The 17155-nt window shown below is 41.7% G+C and overlaps 1 protein-coding gene across 1 annotated transcript in view; it reads right to left on the bottom strand.

Annotated features, from left to right (window-relative positions):
• Positions 1 to 17155, bottom strand: part of LOC141177313 (transmembrane channel-like protein 1) — a 165239-nt gene that overhangs the window by 118242 nt on the left and 29842 nt on the right. Inside the window, exons 5-8 of the mRNA XM_073660443.1 lie at positions 16895 to 17001; positions 8333 to 8431; positions 5903 to 6045; positions 4089 to 4233 (exon numbers count right to left, since the gene is read on the bottom strand). Coding sequence (XP_073516544.1) covers positions 4089 to 4233; positions 5903 to 6045; positions 8333 to 8431; positions 16895 to 17001 — 494 coding nt within the window. The remainder of the gene's footprint in view (positions 1 to 4088; positions 4234 to 5902; positions 6046 to 8332; positions 8432 to 16894; positions 17002 to 17155) is intronic.

The raw sequence follows: 17155 nt of genomic DNA, 5'->3' as shown, positions 1-17155 counted from the left end.
ATTCCAAGGTCACTGCTGTCAACAATGTTGTCAGAGGTATTACGCTACTTTTACGGACTCACAATAAAACATACAAAAACGAAACCAAAATGGATGTTCCTGGGAAATATGTTAAGGAACATTCTTTCCAGGGTAATGACTTGTATATAAGGCAAAATAAATAACCAAAAACAAAAATGCTCCTCCACACCTTAGGCTATGTTCACACGTAGCGTTTTTGATGCGTTTTTGCACTTTTGCATTGCTTTCAACCAAGACAAATGCATTCACCGGGAAATGTCATTTTAATATTTTACATCCTTATCTGGCCATGTGGTGTGTGAGATATCATCAGACATATCCTGTTTCATTTATGATGGAGGGACTATTTGTATAGGGCCATCAGGCGGCCCTTGCTATTGTTAAAGGGCCAGCAGTCGGCTATGCTTTGTTGTTCCCATTATTAATGAGTGGGTCTCCTATACTGTTAGTGCGTATGCAGTGACTGCAAGGGCTGCCAAAAATTTGGACGCAACCCAATACCCCTTTGAAGAGACAGAGGAGGGTCTCAGTAAAAAAAATGTTCCCATTATAAAGGGGCGGGTCTATAGTGGAAATGCCCATGCTGTGACTGCAAGGGCTGCCAAAATTTGAAAAAAAAAACACTAACAATTTAAGGACACATACAGCTGGGCCACAGTAACAACATGCTCCCATTAGAAAGGAGAGGGTCTGCTTTTCAGTTATAGGGTAAGCAGTGAGTGCAAGGGCTGTCAAAATTTAGTAAAAACCCTACTAAAATTTAAAGACACATAGAGCTGGGCCACAGTAATGACATGTTCCTATTAGAAAGGAGAGGGTCTACTATTCAGTTATAGGGTATGCAGTGAGTCCAACGGCTGCCAAAATTAAGGAAAAAATCCCACTAACAATTTAAAGACACATACAGCTGGGCCACAGTAACGAGTACGACATGTTCCCATAAGAAAGGAGAGGGTCTGCTATTCAGTTATAGGGTATGCTGTGAGTCCAATGGCTGACAAAATTTAGGAAAAACCCTACTAACAATTTAAAGACACATAGATTTGGGCCACAGTAACAACATGTTCCCATTAGAAAGGAGAGGGTCTCCCATACTGTTTGCCTATGCAGTGAAGCAACGGTTGCTAAAAATATGGAGGAACTCCAATGCCCCTTGCAAGAGATGAAGAGGTCAGAGGGCCTCCTGAAAACAATGTTCCCATTATTATAAAGTGTGTCTCCCATTCTGTTTGCCTATGCAGTGAAGCAACGGCTGCCAAAAATTTGGAGGAACTCCAATGCCCCTTGCAAGAGATGTAGAAGTCGAGGGCCTCCTGCAAAAAATGCTCCCATTACTAGGAAGTGGGTCTCCCATACTGTTTGCCTATGCAATGAAGCAACGGCTGCGAAAAATTTGGAGGAACTCCAATGCCCCTTGCAAGAGACATAGAGGTCGGAGGACCTCCTGAAAACAATGTTCCCATTATTAGGAAGTGGGTCTCCCATACTGTTTGCTTATGCAGTGAATCAACGGTTGCCAAAAATTTGGAGAAACTCCAATGCCCCTTGCAAGAGATGTAGAGGTCAGAGAGCCTCCTGAAAACAATGTTCCCATTATTAGGAGTGGGTTTCCCATACTGTTTGCCTATGCAGTGAAGCAACGGCTGCCAAAAATTTGGAGGAACTCCAATGCCCCTTGCAAGAGACGTAGAGGTCAGAGAGCCTCCTGAAAACAATGTTCCCATTATTAGGAAGTGGGTTTCCCATACTGTTTGCCTATGCAGTGAAGCAACGGCTGCCAAAAATTTGGAGGAACTCCAATGCCCCTTGCAAGAGACGTAGATATGTCATATGGTGGTGATATGGTGGTGGAGGATGAGGATACGAAGAAGGAGGAGGACTGGTGGTAAGCGAGCAGCCGATCCCACTCAGCTCTGTTTAGCTTCTTGAAAAACCCAGACCCAAAATCCGGGCCCATTAACAAACCTCTCAGCACTATTTGTGCTGGAACCTGCTTTTCCTCAGTGACACATACACTTCATCCAGGACTTGTCCGGCTGCAGCCTTACACTCCATACCTCAATTTCATATGGAGTTAAAATAATTCTAGCATGCTTGGACTTCATGCGGAGTCTGTAGCAGCCTATGGGGCAGTCTACAGGAGCTGTAGAACTTCTAACTTAAGCAACTGCTCATGTTGGGATAGCTCACAAGTCCTTTTTCAAAAAGTAATGTCTTTGTGAGACAACTCATTTTAACATTTTAACCCCATCCCAACCTCTATAAGCTAAGATTGAAACCAAGCTCTGATCGCTGCTGGTAACTCCTTAAATGCCATTGTCAATCTCTGACTGCAGCATTTTAGGCATGTGATCAATGTGGCATGTTGTTCCATGCGAATCTCATCGCCTTGGAAAATGATTGTGTGGTTGCCAATGGATTGCCATGGTAGCGGAGGGTTTGCTGAAGACCTTTATTGCTTCCATGTTGGTACTCCTGTGAAGTCCAGTTATAAACTTAGATAGTGCAGTATATAGAAGAGGTAATTAGATTATTTTTGGTTCAAGTCCCCTAAGTGGACTGAAAAATGTGTTAAAAATATAAAATGCAAATAGAAATTGCAAAAATTCAAATCACCTTTACTCTTTAAAAATACAGAAATAGAAAAAATAAACAAATTTAGTATCACCACATCCATAATAGTCTGATTTATCAAAACAGAAAATTGATTGCCCATATGATAAATGCTTTAAAGGGGTTTTCTCACAAACAAAGATAATTTTAATCAATATTTAATCAATAGATCTTTGAATAATAATAAGTTCCACAATTGTATGTGTTTAAAAAATGTTCCTGTGCTGAGATAATCTTATAAATGTGCCCCTGCTGTGTACTGTGTAATGGCTGTGTCTGACCGTACAGGAATATGGTCTGATCATACCACAGCTCCTGGGCAGGGGAGGACGCAAAAGAGTAAACAGGCAGGACTGCCAGAAATCGCAGCTGAATCTTTCTTTGAGGTAAAATATTGCTTAAAAATAGGCAGTGAAATGTTTTACCTCACAAAAAGAATCAGCTGCGATTCCTGTAATGCTGTAATGTCTGTATACTCTTTTGCTTCCTCCCCTGCCCAGGAGATGTGGTATAATCAGACCATGTTCCTACACGGTCAGACACAGCCATTACACAGTACACAGCAGGGGCACATTTATAAGATTATCTCAGCACAGGAATATTTTTCTTTAACACATACAATTGTGGAACTTATTATTATTCCAAGATCTGATAATTAAAATGTACTTTGTTCATGGGAAAACCCCTCTAAAGCAAAAAAAAATGTGAACTGCCAGAATTGTGGGGTTTTTTTTCTGTTGCTGCACCTCCGCCAAAAAATGCAGTAATAAGTGGTCCAAGTGTCATATATACCTCAAAGTAGTAAACATCAGCTCCTCATGGAACAAAACTAATTCTCCTATAGCTCTATTGACGGCAAAATGAAAAGATTATGGGTCTCAAAAAATAGGGAAACAAACCAAATATATTTTTTATTTAATTTCTGCTTTTTTCAGCACTTAAATAAAAGAAATAAGAAATTTAGTATCATTCGAATAATACTAACGGGTCATTTTTTAACACACAATGAGCAGTGTAAAAACAAAGTCCATAAAACCTTGGTGGTATTGTGATTTATTTCCACCATTTCACCTTTTTTTGGATTTTCTTCCTGTTTTCCAGTAAATTGTATGGTAAAAAGTATAATATAATTGAAAACTACAACTTTTTCCACAAAAAACAAGCCACATATGGTTATGTTGATGCGTGGAATAAAAAAACAGATTGCAAAAATGGAAAATCTCCTGATAAAGAAGAGGATATTAAACAACAAATATAATTAAAGTGCTTCTACAACTGTTTGTTGGTTTTCAGGCTCAATGGCTGACATAGAAACCGGAAATATACCGTTTGAAACTATTGAATAGCTTGCGTTTCATACATATTCCATGCTTCTAACCTGTAACTACAGAAATGAAGATGGTCTAGATCACATTCATTAGATTTACAACTTAGAAGTGTACTTAAGGTCTTACTTTAAAACTTGTTGTAATAGATGCAAATTTATTGTCTGCCGTTTCAGGGTTTCCAATGAGAAAATCCCAGCTCGTATACATTTTCCAGCTAAAATTAAAACTGTTGTCATCTCCTCCACCATCATCATTAGCATTTTTGGCCATTCTTAAAGAAACCAAAGAAAATGTATTTAGGATTGGAAACCGAGAGAACAATACAGTTTTGGAATGATCAATGCTAAGTAAGTACAAAGTATGAAATACTGTAAAAAATGAATGATAGTATACACTGTGCACAGAATTATTAGGCAAGTGAGTATTTTGACCATATGATCATTTTTATGCATATTTTCCATCTCCAAGCTGTATAAACATGAATTCATATTGGATGAAGCATATCAGGTGAAGTGTATTTGTCTAATGAGGGACGGTGTGGCCTAAGGATACAACACCCTTTATCAAGGTGTGCAGAATTATTAGGTCACTTGTTTTCCTCGGGTAAAATGGACCAAAAAAGAGATTTAACTGACTCTGAAAAGTCAAAAATTGCTAAAAGTCTTACAGAGGGATGCAGAACTCTTGAAATTACTGGGATATTGGAGCATGATCACAGAACTATCAAATATTTATTGCAAATAATCAACAGGGTTGCACATACACATAAGTGAAGTGTCAGTGAAAAATGGACAATACTAGTATGCAACTAGGATGGTATCAGTCTGCTGTCCAAGTTTTTTCACAGACCCATATACTTGTTTGAATACTTTCAGACGAACATATTTTTGTCCGTGTAGTTAATGGATCACACACAGACCCATTATTAGCTTATCTCATAGTACCCATAGTCAATTTTTCACACAGACTCCAAATCTGTAAATCTCAGTATGCCCTAGTCTGGTCCGATTTACATACCGGACAAGCAGCACCTGCGCTCATCTGATTTGCCTGTATGTGTACTTGCTTTCTTCTAATGTGATAGCTAGGCTACATTCACACATCCGTGTGACACATCCTAGTTCTGCCTGTTTTTTCTCGTATAGTATACTGAACCATAGAGCTTTATTGATCCATACATATATCAGTTTTAAAAATGGATCCGTGCATCCGATCCGTGAGACTTGGAGCATGTCCTATTCTCATCTGTTTTGGAAATCAGATTCTGCCATTAAAGTCAATGGGGATCCATGTAAAACGGCTGACACAATGAAGACATGCGTTGTACTTCAGAAAATTGTCCCGTTTCTCTCAATTGGTAACACTCATATGGCTATGTGAATGTAGCCCTACTCATTCTGTTCTCTTGCCCAGCTCCAACAGTGTTGGAGCATGCAGTAGACAAAGTGACAGGTTACACAGCATAGGAACTGAGAAGATTTGCTGAGCGATGAGCAGTAACTTTCATAGCAAATGAAGGCATGTTTACAGACTAGAAATCCAAGGGACTACCTATTGTGGATGATTTTTTCACAGGGAAATTATATTTTTAAATAAAAAAAAAAGTTTCTGATTACCATTATGTGTGTACAGTAGATACAGTTGAAGAGGTGGGATAACTAAGAAGTATACAGGAGAAAAGAAGGAGGGGTCTGCAGCACTGATGAGAAGTAGTGTGCTGCTGAGAAATGTAGTTTTAGCAAATAGCAAGAGGACCGCCCATTCAGCTCAGTGAAGCTGGATTCACAGAAAGGCAAAAATGGATTAAAGAAGACACAGCATGAAGGCACAAAAGAGAAACCTAATTTTTGTCATGGACTCTACTTTAGCAATAGTTATGCTGAAAAGCAATGCAATCGAAGAAATAAACCTTTAAATCCAAACATTCCAAAAACACTTACGTTCTAATGACAACCATGAAGCTGTATGCAATGGTGCCAATTCCAACCAATAAGTAAGAAAGTGGTAGCCTAAACTGCAGCCATCCAATGGTTCTTTGACTATTATAATAACCATAGAAGAGGACAGAATACTGAGCTAATCCCTATAAAAAGTAAAAACAGGGTCAAATAAAATGTATGCACATGGTAAGGAATAAGTCATTTCCATGCTGGGAGTCAACTAATTGAAAATATGCAGATAGCCACAAACAACTTACACCGTGTGAACAATTATTAGGCTGGTGAGTATTTTGACCATATCATCATTTTTACACAGATTTTCCAACTCCAAGCTGTATAAACGTGAATGCTTTTTGGGTGAAGCAGAACAGGTGATGTGTATTTGTGTAATGAGGGAGAGTGTGGCCTAAGGATATTAACGCCCTTTATCAAGTTATGCAAAATTATTAGGCAGCTTGTTTTTATCAGACAAATTGGGCCAAAAAGAGATTTAACTGAGACTGAAAGGTCAAAAATTGTTATAAGTCTTAGGCCTTCTTCACACGTCCTGGTGATTCCTGTACAGGAAAAACCAGTACTGGTGAGATCCGTGGTTTGTGTCCTTATGCCATCCGTATGTCCATATGTGACATCCGGGTATCCGTGTGTCCGTATGTCCATGTGACACATCCGCGTGCCGTCCGTATGTCCGTATGACACGTACCGGCGCCTGGGAAAAGCAATACAGTTCTCGCTGATTCCAGGCGCTGGATGCTGAAGGCAGCTCTCATCATTGTCGGCTGCTCGTGCTGAGACCAGCAAGAGCAGGAGATAATGATGGGAGTTGCATTCAGCCCCTGCTGAGTACATCCAGTATAAAATGAAGAATTAAATAAAGTCAGAGTGACTCGCCGGCACATGTGCACAAGATCCCTGCTCTACACTGTGACGTGCAAGGGAGGGGGGAAAAATTATAATTCAAACAGTAGATGGGGATTTCTTCCCGTCCCCTGACCGGAAGCGTCAAAAACTGGAAAGAATAAAAAGACATTTCTCTGCAACAAGACCTCTAATATGAGGCATACAGGTAGTTATAGATTTACATTTCTATCACCTGTATGCCCATATTAGAGGTCTGATAAGTGCCAGGGGGTGACAGATTCCCCTAAAGGAAAACCATAATTTTTATGCAGAACAATGCTCTACTGAATGCACTAAAGTACTCCACTACTGGATCAGCCAGTAATGGCTTAAATTAAGTTTTCCTGGCCATGTTTTACTATGGGCCTAAGAACTAACAAGCAGGTAGCTTCTAATAATCTGCCTGGTCTACCTGCCAGCGATTCTGCTGCTCCACGTCAATATAGCAGCTCTTCCTCTTTCAGACTGGTCTGTCGATGGGCCGTGACTGCTGGAACCATGCTGATTGACACAGCTAGACTGTCAATCAGCATGACATGGGTAGTCACACCCTGTAAACAGAGCAGAGTGGAAGACAAGCAGGTGCTCTTCTGATGTGACATCAGCGGAAGCCGAAGAATCACCAGCAGGAGCCGTCTGTGACCACTCCCAGGGGTCAGAGATCAGTGGTAGGTAGAATGGGCACATAGTTAGCAACTACCTGCTTGTTAGTTCTTATCCAACAGAGGAAAAAATAAATGAGCTCCAGATAACCGCGTTAAAGATGAAAGAATAATGACATGACCCCTGGCTCGCCTGACCTAAACACTATTGAGAACTTGTGGATCCTTGTTAAAAGGGAGGTTTAAGGCGAAGGAGAACAGTACACCTCTCAGAAAAGGAAAAAAACATCACAAAGGAGAAAAAACAGCCTTACCAACACCAGGTCAGGTTACTAATGCACTTACATAGTGCATTAGTAATTGGATCTGGTGTTGGTAAGGCTGTTTTTCTTTTCCTCTGCGATGTTTTTTGAATTTTTGTCCTTTTCTGTGAACCACCTCTCAGAACAGGCTGTCATTGGTGCTGCCCAAAAAGTTGATCATCAACAGATTAAGATACTGAGACTCCATGCTTATGACTGTTATTGAGAAGGGTGACTATATAGGTTATAGAAATTTTTATGGAAAAGTCAGAATTTTAGATTTGTAGATTTTGATTTGTATAGTTATCCTTCCCACTTTAAAAGGTGAAAATAAATCATTGAAATGGGAAAATTTATATTTTTCATTTAGATGCATAATAATTCTGCACACTAATAGCTGCCCAATAATTCTACACAAATAAATATTCTCCTAATAAAGACAAAACCTCACTTTTACTTTCTTAAATATTCAAGTTTCAGGTTCATTAACCTTTTGGGTTGACTGATAGCACTGTAATTGTTCAAGAACAAAATTATCATCAGTACTACAAATTGCCTAATAATTTCGCACAGTGTATTTTCTTAGAAAGCATTAATTTGTACAACTTTATAGAAAAAACACTTACACTAAAATCATATAGTGTGGCAAAATTCATAGCAGAGGGTTGTTCAGCTCGGGGAACAGTTTTTCTTGGAATTGAGCCATATGGTTTCCCCATTAATGCCTAAAAGAAATGCACGCGAAGAACATAGATTACTATAATTCCATTATAGCACAACTATCCTAAATATTTAGATACAGATAGTGTATGGTAGGATAGGTTCACACACATACAGTGCTCTCTGCTGAGCACTTTGTCAATAAACAGGAAACCCCGACAGAGATCTGAAGGAGTCATTAACTTTTAGGAAGCCAAGGTGAATGAAATCACTTTGGGCACTGCCTTCCATCCTTACCAGCACTGTTCATCTTTTTCAGACCTGCATAAAAACATGATCTGCTACGCAGAATGTCATGTTCCAGGATGCCATATTAAAGATTTGCCTCCCAACGAGGGGCAAATCGAATCATAGAAGACCCCGATTCCTTTGACTGACACTTAGATATGTACATATGTAAGCAGGCAAGGACAAGGCGGAAGTAACGAACTTAACTGTTTATTTTCTGGGTGCAAATGCAAGAAGGGGGGGAACAATATTCAATATACAATAATAGCAAAGTTGTTATCAACACACTGTAACTCTTGCAGCGCCAATTCACTACATTATATATATAGTTTCTAATGAGAGAAATGTTCACAGTAATAAGGGTGTCCCCTTTATGGTTTAGGCCCTCGTGGGGGTCTCCGGTTCTTCCCGCTAGGCCACAAGTCTTTTTGACAAAGTCAATCAATGCTCTCTGGGCCTCCCACACTTTGGCCGGACCCCACCGTCTGTTGCACCACCTCAGACTGCTTCCTGTACCGTATGTCAATGTCGGAAGTAACGGCCTGATTCACTTGCGCCTCCTGTCACTGCCGGAGACATTCACTCCTGGATTAGGGTCCTCACTAGATCTTCAGTGCTTGACCTGCAACAGCCATCTGTTGGGTCCGGATGGACGAGGGCTGGGCCGTGGGTCTTTCCCGGCGTGGTCTGGTCTCCGGATCTTGTCTGGTGCATGGCTGGGCCTCACGTCTTGACCGGCGTGGTCTGGTGCACGGATCTTGCCTGGCGCAGGCCTTGGCCTCAGGTTTTGACCGGCATGGTCTGGTCCACGGATCTTAACTGGCACATTCTGGATCTCACTAGCAAGCGCACAGCAGCACGATGATCTGGCCCCCGAATGAGTCTTGGTATCTTGGCTGCAGCGTCGCTCCGAGCACACATCTTACTGCTCTCGTTGGCGCCAAATCTCTTCCCGCCTTATCACTCTGGCTTTTTATATCTGGGAACTGCGCCACGAATGTCACCTGACCTGGTGCTCCATCTAGTCTCGTCCTTCTCGAAACACTCCCCCCTCCTATTGATTCTGCGGGGTTCGTTTGGGCAGTAGGTGGCAGTCTCCAGTCACAAATGCCGCACAGCTTTGAGGGATCACAGCATCCACGGCACACCCTTTTACACATTAGTCACTGACCATAGCATTTAAGAGGTTAGATTTGAGATACATATAGTCTCTGATCACTGGTTTGATACTAAATGTCCTAAAATTAGCATGTACAGTATTTCACAAAAGTGAGTATACCCCTCACATTTTTGTAAATATTTTATTATATCTTTTCATGGGACAACACTGAAGATATGACACTTTCATACAATGTAAAGTATAGTGTTGAGCCACCCCCGTAGTGTTCGGGTTCGGTTCGGTTCGTCGAACACCGGGATGTTCGAGGAACTGTTCGTCGAACTGTTCGTCGAACACCTTAGAACACCGTCGAACACCGTTAAAACCAATGGCAGGCAAACAAAAACACATAGAAACACATAGAAAACACCTTCAAAGGTGTCCAAAAGCTGACAAACTGCTCAGAAGACGCTTTCTTTAAAAAAGCCGGCCGGCAATTCAGCAGCGGCATACACCGGTACCCGACAATTTAGACAAGAAGGAATAGAGCCTTACACATAGATTAGATAGATAGAAACATGTCAGTCACATATATATGAAGTACAGTGACAGTGTTGCTTACTGTACTTGTCATTTAGTGTAAAGGATTTATTAAAAAATATAATAGTGTTTTCATGCACTGTCTCTTTAAAAAAGCCGGCCGGCAATTCAGCATCTGTACCCAACAATTTATAACAGACAGAATAGAGCTTCACACATAGATTAGATAGATAGAAACATGTCAGTCACATATATATGAAGTACAGTGGCAGTGTTGCTTACTGTACTTGTCATTTAGTGTAAAGGATTTATTAAAAAATATAATAGTGTTTTCATGCACCGTCTCTTTAAGAAAGCCGGCCGGCAATTCAGCATCTGTACCCGACAATTTATAACAGACAGAATAGAGCTTCACACATAGATTAGATAGATAGAAACATGTCAGTCACATATATATGAAGTACAGTGATAGTGTTGGTTACTGTACTTGTCATTTAGTATTAAAATAAAGGATTTATTATTAAAAAAAATTGGCGTGGGGTTCCCCTTAATTTTAGTCTCTAGCGGAGGTTAAGCAGACAGCTGGGGCAGATGTTTGAAGCCTGGGAAGGGGGTAATACCCACGGAGCTTCCCAGGCTACTAATATCAGCCCCCAGCTGAATACCTAGCCTTTACTAGCTATTAAAATGGGGGAACCCCCCAAAAAAATGACGTGGGGTCCCCCCTAATTTAATAGCTAGCAAAGGCTAGGCAGACAGCTGGGGGCTGATATTAATAGCCCAGGAAGGGAGCCATGAATATTGGCCCCCTCCCAGGCTAGAAACACCAGCCGTCAGCCGCCCCAGAAATGGCGCATTCATAGGATGCGCCAATTCTGGCACTTAGCCTCGCTCTTCCACGCTGCCCTGTAGCGGTGGCAGGGGGTAATAGGGCTGGGGTTGATGTCAGCTTATAATGCCAGCTGACATCAAGCCCAGGTTAGTAATGGAGAGGCGTCTATAAGACACCCCCATTACTAACCCCATAGTCAAAGTTAAAAGAAAACACAAACACCCAGAATAAAGTCCTTTAATTGAAATAAAGACACAATCCTTTATTGTTCTAAATTAAACCATACTTACAGTCACGCCCATTCCAGCTGAAGCCAACGATCTCCTGCAATAAAAGAAAAATAATAAAGCAACATCATCCTTACCTTTCCATGGTTCCCACGACAGCTTCAGCTCTGCTACATCGAGATGACAGGCTGGACCGCAGCAGAACGCTGCCATCCAGCCTGTCATCCCGCAGACACTGAGAAGTGCAGGCATGCTTGCGCTCTGCAGTGTCTGACTGTGACGGCATAAAGATGAGACGAGTTCATGTCCAATGAACTCGGCGCACCTCATGCACGTCACTGACAGCGTGGGAGAATTCTCCTGCACTCAGCACTTCAGCGTGAGAATTCTCCCACGCTGTCAGTGAAGTGCATGAGGTGAGCTCATTCATGTCCAATGAACTCAGCTGACCTCATGTACGTCACTGACAGCGTGGGAGAATTCTCACGCTGAAGTGCTGAGTGCAGGAGAATTCTCCCACGCTGTCAGTGACGTGCATGAGGTGCGCCGAGTTCATTGGACATGAACTCGGCTCATCTGGATGCCGTCACAGCCAGACACTGCAGAGCGCAAGCATGTCTGCGCTTCTCAGTGTCTGCGGGATGACAGGCTGGATGGCAGCGTTCTGCTGCGGTCCAGCCTGTCATCTCGATGTAGCAGAGCTGAAGCTGTCGTGGGAACCATGGAAAGGTAAGGATGAGGTTGCTTTATTATTTTTCTTTTATTGCAGGAGATCGTTGGCTTCAGCTGGAATGGGCGTGACGGTAAGTATGGTTTAATTTAGAACAATAAAGGATTGTGTCTTTATTTCAATTAAAGGACTTTATTCTGGGTGTTTGTGTTTTTTTTAACTTTGACTATGGGGTTAGTAATGGGGGTGTCTTATAGACACCTCTCCATTACTAACCTGGGCTTGATGTCAGCTGGCATTATAAGCTGACATCAACCCCAGCCCTATTACCCCACTGCCACCGCTACAGGGCAGTGGGAAGAGCGAGGCTAAGTGCCAGAATTGGCGCATCCTATGGATGCGCCATTTCTGGGGCGGCTGACGGCTGGTGTTTCTAGCCTGGGAGGGGGCCAATATTCATGGCTCCCTTCCTGGGCTATTAATATCAGCCCCCAGCTGTCTGCCTAGCCTTTGCTAGCTATTAAATTAGGGGGGACCCCACGTCATTTTTTTTGGGGGGTCCCCCATTTTAATAGCTAGTAAAGGCTATGTATTCAGCTGGGGGCTGATATTAGTAGCCTGGGAAGCTCCGTGGGTATTACCCCCTTCCCAGGCTTCAAACATCTGCCCCAGCTGTCTGCTTAACCTCCGCTAGAGACTAAAATTAAGGGGAACCCCACGCCAATTTTTTTAATAATAAATCCTTTATTTTAATACTAAATGACAAGTACAGTAACCAACACTATCACTGTACTTCATATATATGTGACTGACATGTTTCTATCTATCTAATCTATGTGTGAAGCTCTATTCTGTCTGTTATAAATTGTCGGGTACAGATGCTGAATTGCCGGCCGGCTTTCTTAAAGAGACGGTGCATGAAAACACTATTATTTTTTTTAATAAATCCTTTACACTAAATGACAAGTACAGTAAGCAACACTGTCACTGTACTTCATATATATGTGACTGACATGTTTCTATCTATCTAATCTATGTGTGATTCTCTATTCCTTCTATTCTAAATTGTTGGGTACAGATGCTGAATTGCCGGCCGGCTTTTTTAAAGAGACGGTGCATGAAAACACTATTATTTTTTTTAATAAATCCTTTACACTAAATGACAAGTACAGTAATCAACACTGTCACTGTACTTCATATATATGTGACTTACATGTTTCTATCTATCTAATCTATGTGTGAAGCTCTATTCTGTCTGTTATAAATTGTCGGGTACCGCTGCTGAATTGCCGGCCGGCTTTTTTAAAGAGACGGTGCATGAAAACACTATTATTTTTTTTGATAAATCCTTTACGCTAAATGACAAGTACAGTAAGCAGCACTTTCACTGTACTTCGTATATATGTGGCTGACATGTTTATATCTATCTAATCTATGTGTGAAGCTCTATTCTTTCGGTTCTAAATTGTCAGGTACCGGTGTATGCCGCTGCTGAATTGCCGGCTTTTCATGTTTCACTGTTGGCACTGTTCCCATCGATTTGGGCAATTACTGTAATGCCACAACCACCATGGCTGTGGCATTACAGTGAGTGGCAGACAATCCCTGCATGATTGGTGCTCTAAATAGCACCAGACATGCAGGACACGCTTTTGGTGCACGAACAGTTATCGAACATAACCTCGAACAGCCGAATTTTTTGCAAATCGTTCGGGTTCGTCGAACAACTCGAACACCACCCAAAACAGCTCGAATTTGAGATTGGCGAACAGTTCTAGTCGAACACCGCTCATCTCTAGTAAAGTAGTCAGTATGCAGCTAGTATAACAGTGTAAATTTGGTATTCCCTCTAACTCAGCACACAGCCATTAATTTCTAAACCGCTGGCAACAAAAGTGAGTACACCCCTAAGTGAATATGGCCAAATTGTGCCCAAAGTGTCAATATTTTGGGTGGCCACCATTATTTTCAAGCACTGCCTTAACTCTCTTGGGCATGGAGTTCAAAAAAGCTTTAGGCTGTGTGCCCACTATGCGTTTTTTAAGCATTTCCGCAGCGGCAATTCGCTTGGTAGAAGGTTTGCAATGTTCCCCAATGATAATCCGCATGTGCTGTGCACATGATGCGGAAATTTCCACTGCGGATTATCATTGTGGAAAAATCCACAGCACTACCATTTATTTTGCGGAATCGCAGCGTTTTAGCCACCATTGACTTGCATTGGACCGTATGACATCCGCATGACTACACGTGCACATGCGGATATCATGCGATTCAATACGCGGATGGTACCCGGGTCTGGAGAAGAGGAGACTCTCCTCCAGACCCGGGTACCATAGTATCTGTAGTTAAAAAAGAATTAAAATTAAAAAAAAAACTTATACTCACCTTTCCGGCACCCCCTGGTCTCCTCTGAGCGGCGCTGCTGTCTCCTTGGCTTCCGGCGGTGGTCTGCAAGGACCTTCCGTGACGTCATTTAGTCATGTGACGGCCACGCGACCTCTGACGTCAGCGGTCAGGTGATGGTCGCGTGACCATCACATGACTAAATGACGTCATGGAAGGTCCTTTTTAGAGCACCGGGAGCCCACAAAGATACCGGACGCATCGATGAGGAGACCGGGGGCCATCTGAAGGTGAGTATAATGGTTTTTTTTTTTTTTGTTTACTATTGATGCTGCATTAGCAGCATCGTAACTTGGTCACTCTATGTGAATCCATGCCGGTTGCATGGATTTATATAGTGTGACCAAGTTGTCAAGCGCTTTTCCAAGTGATGCTAAAATCGTTTGGAAAAGCGCTTGACAATCGGCATGTGAAATCGCATGTTAAAAATGCTTCACTTACGCTTCTACCTGGCAGAAAAAACGCATGTAAAATCCGCATGCGTTTTTTCTGTCAAGGAGATTCAAAAACGCTCAGGAAAAATCCAGAGCATTTCTGCATCATGGGCACATAGCCTTACAGGTTGCCACTGGAATACTCTGCCAGTTCTACGTGACGACACTACGGAGCTGGTGGATGTTAGAGACCTTGCACTCCTCCACCTTCCATTTGAGGATGCCCCACAGATGCTCAATATGGTTTATGTCTGGAGAGATGCCTTGCCAGTCCAGTACCCTCAGTCTCTCAGTACCCTCAGTCTCTCTAACAAGACAGTGGTCATCTTGGAGGTGTGTTTAGGGTCGTTATCATGTTGGAATACTGCCCTGCGGCCCAGTGTCCAAAGGAAGGGGATCATGCTCTGCTTCAGTATGTCACAGTACATGTTGGCATTTATGGTTCCCTCATTGAACTGCAGCTCCCCACAGCCGGCAGAACTCATGCAGACCCAAACTATGACACTCTCGTCAACATGCTTGACTGTACGCAAGACTCACTTGTCTTTGTACTCTTCACCTTGTTGCCGCCACACACGCTTGACATAATCTGAACCAAATAAGTTTATCTTGGTCTCATCAGACCACAGCACATGGTTAAAAAAATCCATGTCCTTAGTCTGCTTGTCTTCAGCAAACTGTTTGCAGCCTTTCTTGTGCATCATCTTCAGAAGAGGCTTCCCTCTGGGACGACAGCTGACCCCACACCTCTGTAACCTCTGCAGTAATGCTGGCAGCACTAATATAATAATAATAACCTCTGGATATGACGCTAAGCATGTGCACTCAACTTATTTGGTTGACCATGGCAAGGCCAGTTCTGAGTGGAACCTGTCTTGTTAAACCGCTGTATGGTCTTGGTCACAGTGATGCAGCTCAGTTTCAGGGTGTTGGCAATTTTCTTATAGCCTAGGCCATCTTTATGTAGAGCAAAAATTATTTTTTTCAGATTCTCCAAGAGTTTCTTGCCATGAAGTGCCATGTTGAACTTCCAGCGACCAGTATGAGTGAGTGTGAGAGCGATAACACCAAATTTAACATACCTGTTCCAAATTCACACCTGAGACCTTGTAACACTAATGAGTCACATGACATCAGGGAGAGAAAATGGCTAATTGGGCACCATTTGGCCATTTACACTGAGGGGTGTACTCACTTTTGTTGTTAGCGGTTTAGAAATTAATGGCAGTATGTTGAGTTATTTAGAGGTCACCCCAAATTTACACTGTTATACAAGCTGTACACTAACTACTTTACATTGTATGAAAGAGCCATATCTTCAGTGTTGTCCCATGAAAAGATATAATAGAATCTTTACAAAAAACGTGAGGGGTGTACTCACTTTTGTGAGATACTGTAAATCAGGACTTGACATATCAAAGTGCTACCTCAAATAAACTCTCAGATTACAATGAAGTGATACAAAAAGTTATACATCAAAAATTTTGAAATATCTGGAGCATTGGATTCACATCAATTAAAATGCATAATGTTTTTAACAGGCACATAAGCAGGTATTTACTAGCCATCAATTTGGATGAAGCTATAAACTGCTTAAGGCCATGTCCTACTTTAATCGGTTTTGCCGTTCAAGCTCACCAATGCAAGTCAATTGTCCTTATTTTACTGTTTAATAGGCGGGAGAAGCTAAGATTTTATTTTTTCCATATATGAAAAACAAATCCAATAAGGATTTTTAAACTAACATATGATCAAAAAATGGGTCCAAGACACTGAAAAAAATGCAGACTGTTTTCACGTTTGAGGACAAAAATGGCCTAAAACATATAAAAAACACAGAGAAATGCATTGCACAAAAGACAGAATAGGCTCTGATAAATGGAGGCCACAGTTGTAAACTCCAACTCAAGGTTTAATATGTACAAGGATTACTGGATTATTTCTTATGATTTCCTAGTAAAGAATCAAGGTTACATTTTACACATTAGAAGTTAAAATATCACAAACGTTAATAAAACAGTTAAATCCAAACCTCAGGCACCATGACTAGACCAAACGTCAGTCCAAAGAGTATCATATTGATTCCATACATCCAGCGAAGAAAAATGAAATAAGACGCAACGGAGGAGCCAAAGTGACCTGATAAGAGAAATATATTGTTATTAGAGATGAGCGGATCTGACAAAACTCTAATTCACCAAATGGCTCGGATTTTCTTGGTACATTCGATCAGGAGCAAAGTTATTCTCTGCGAATTGAATATTTCTCAGTATGCTCTGAGGTTTCTCCAGAC

This window comes from Phyllobates terribilis, unplaced genomic scaffold, assembly GCF_046119375.1.
Source record: "Phyllobates terribilis strain yellow unplaced genomic scaffold, ASM4611937v1 Scaffold_1__5_contigs__length_1240528914, whole genome shotgun sequence".
Lineage (NCBI taxonomy): Eukaryota > Metazoa > Chordata > Amphibia > Anura > Dendrobatidae > Phyllobates > Phyllobates terribilis.
This window is presented reverse-complemented; position numbering and strand designations above follow the sequence as displayed.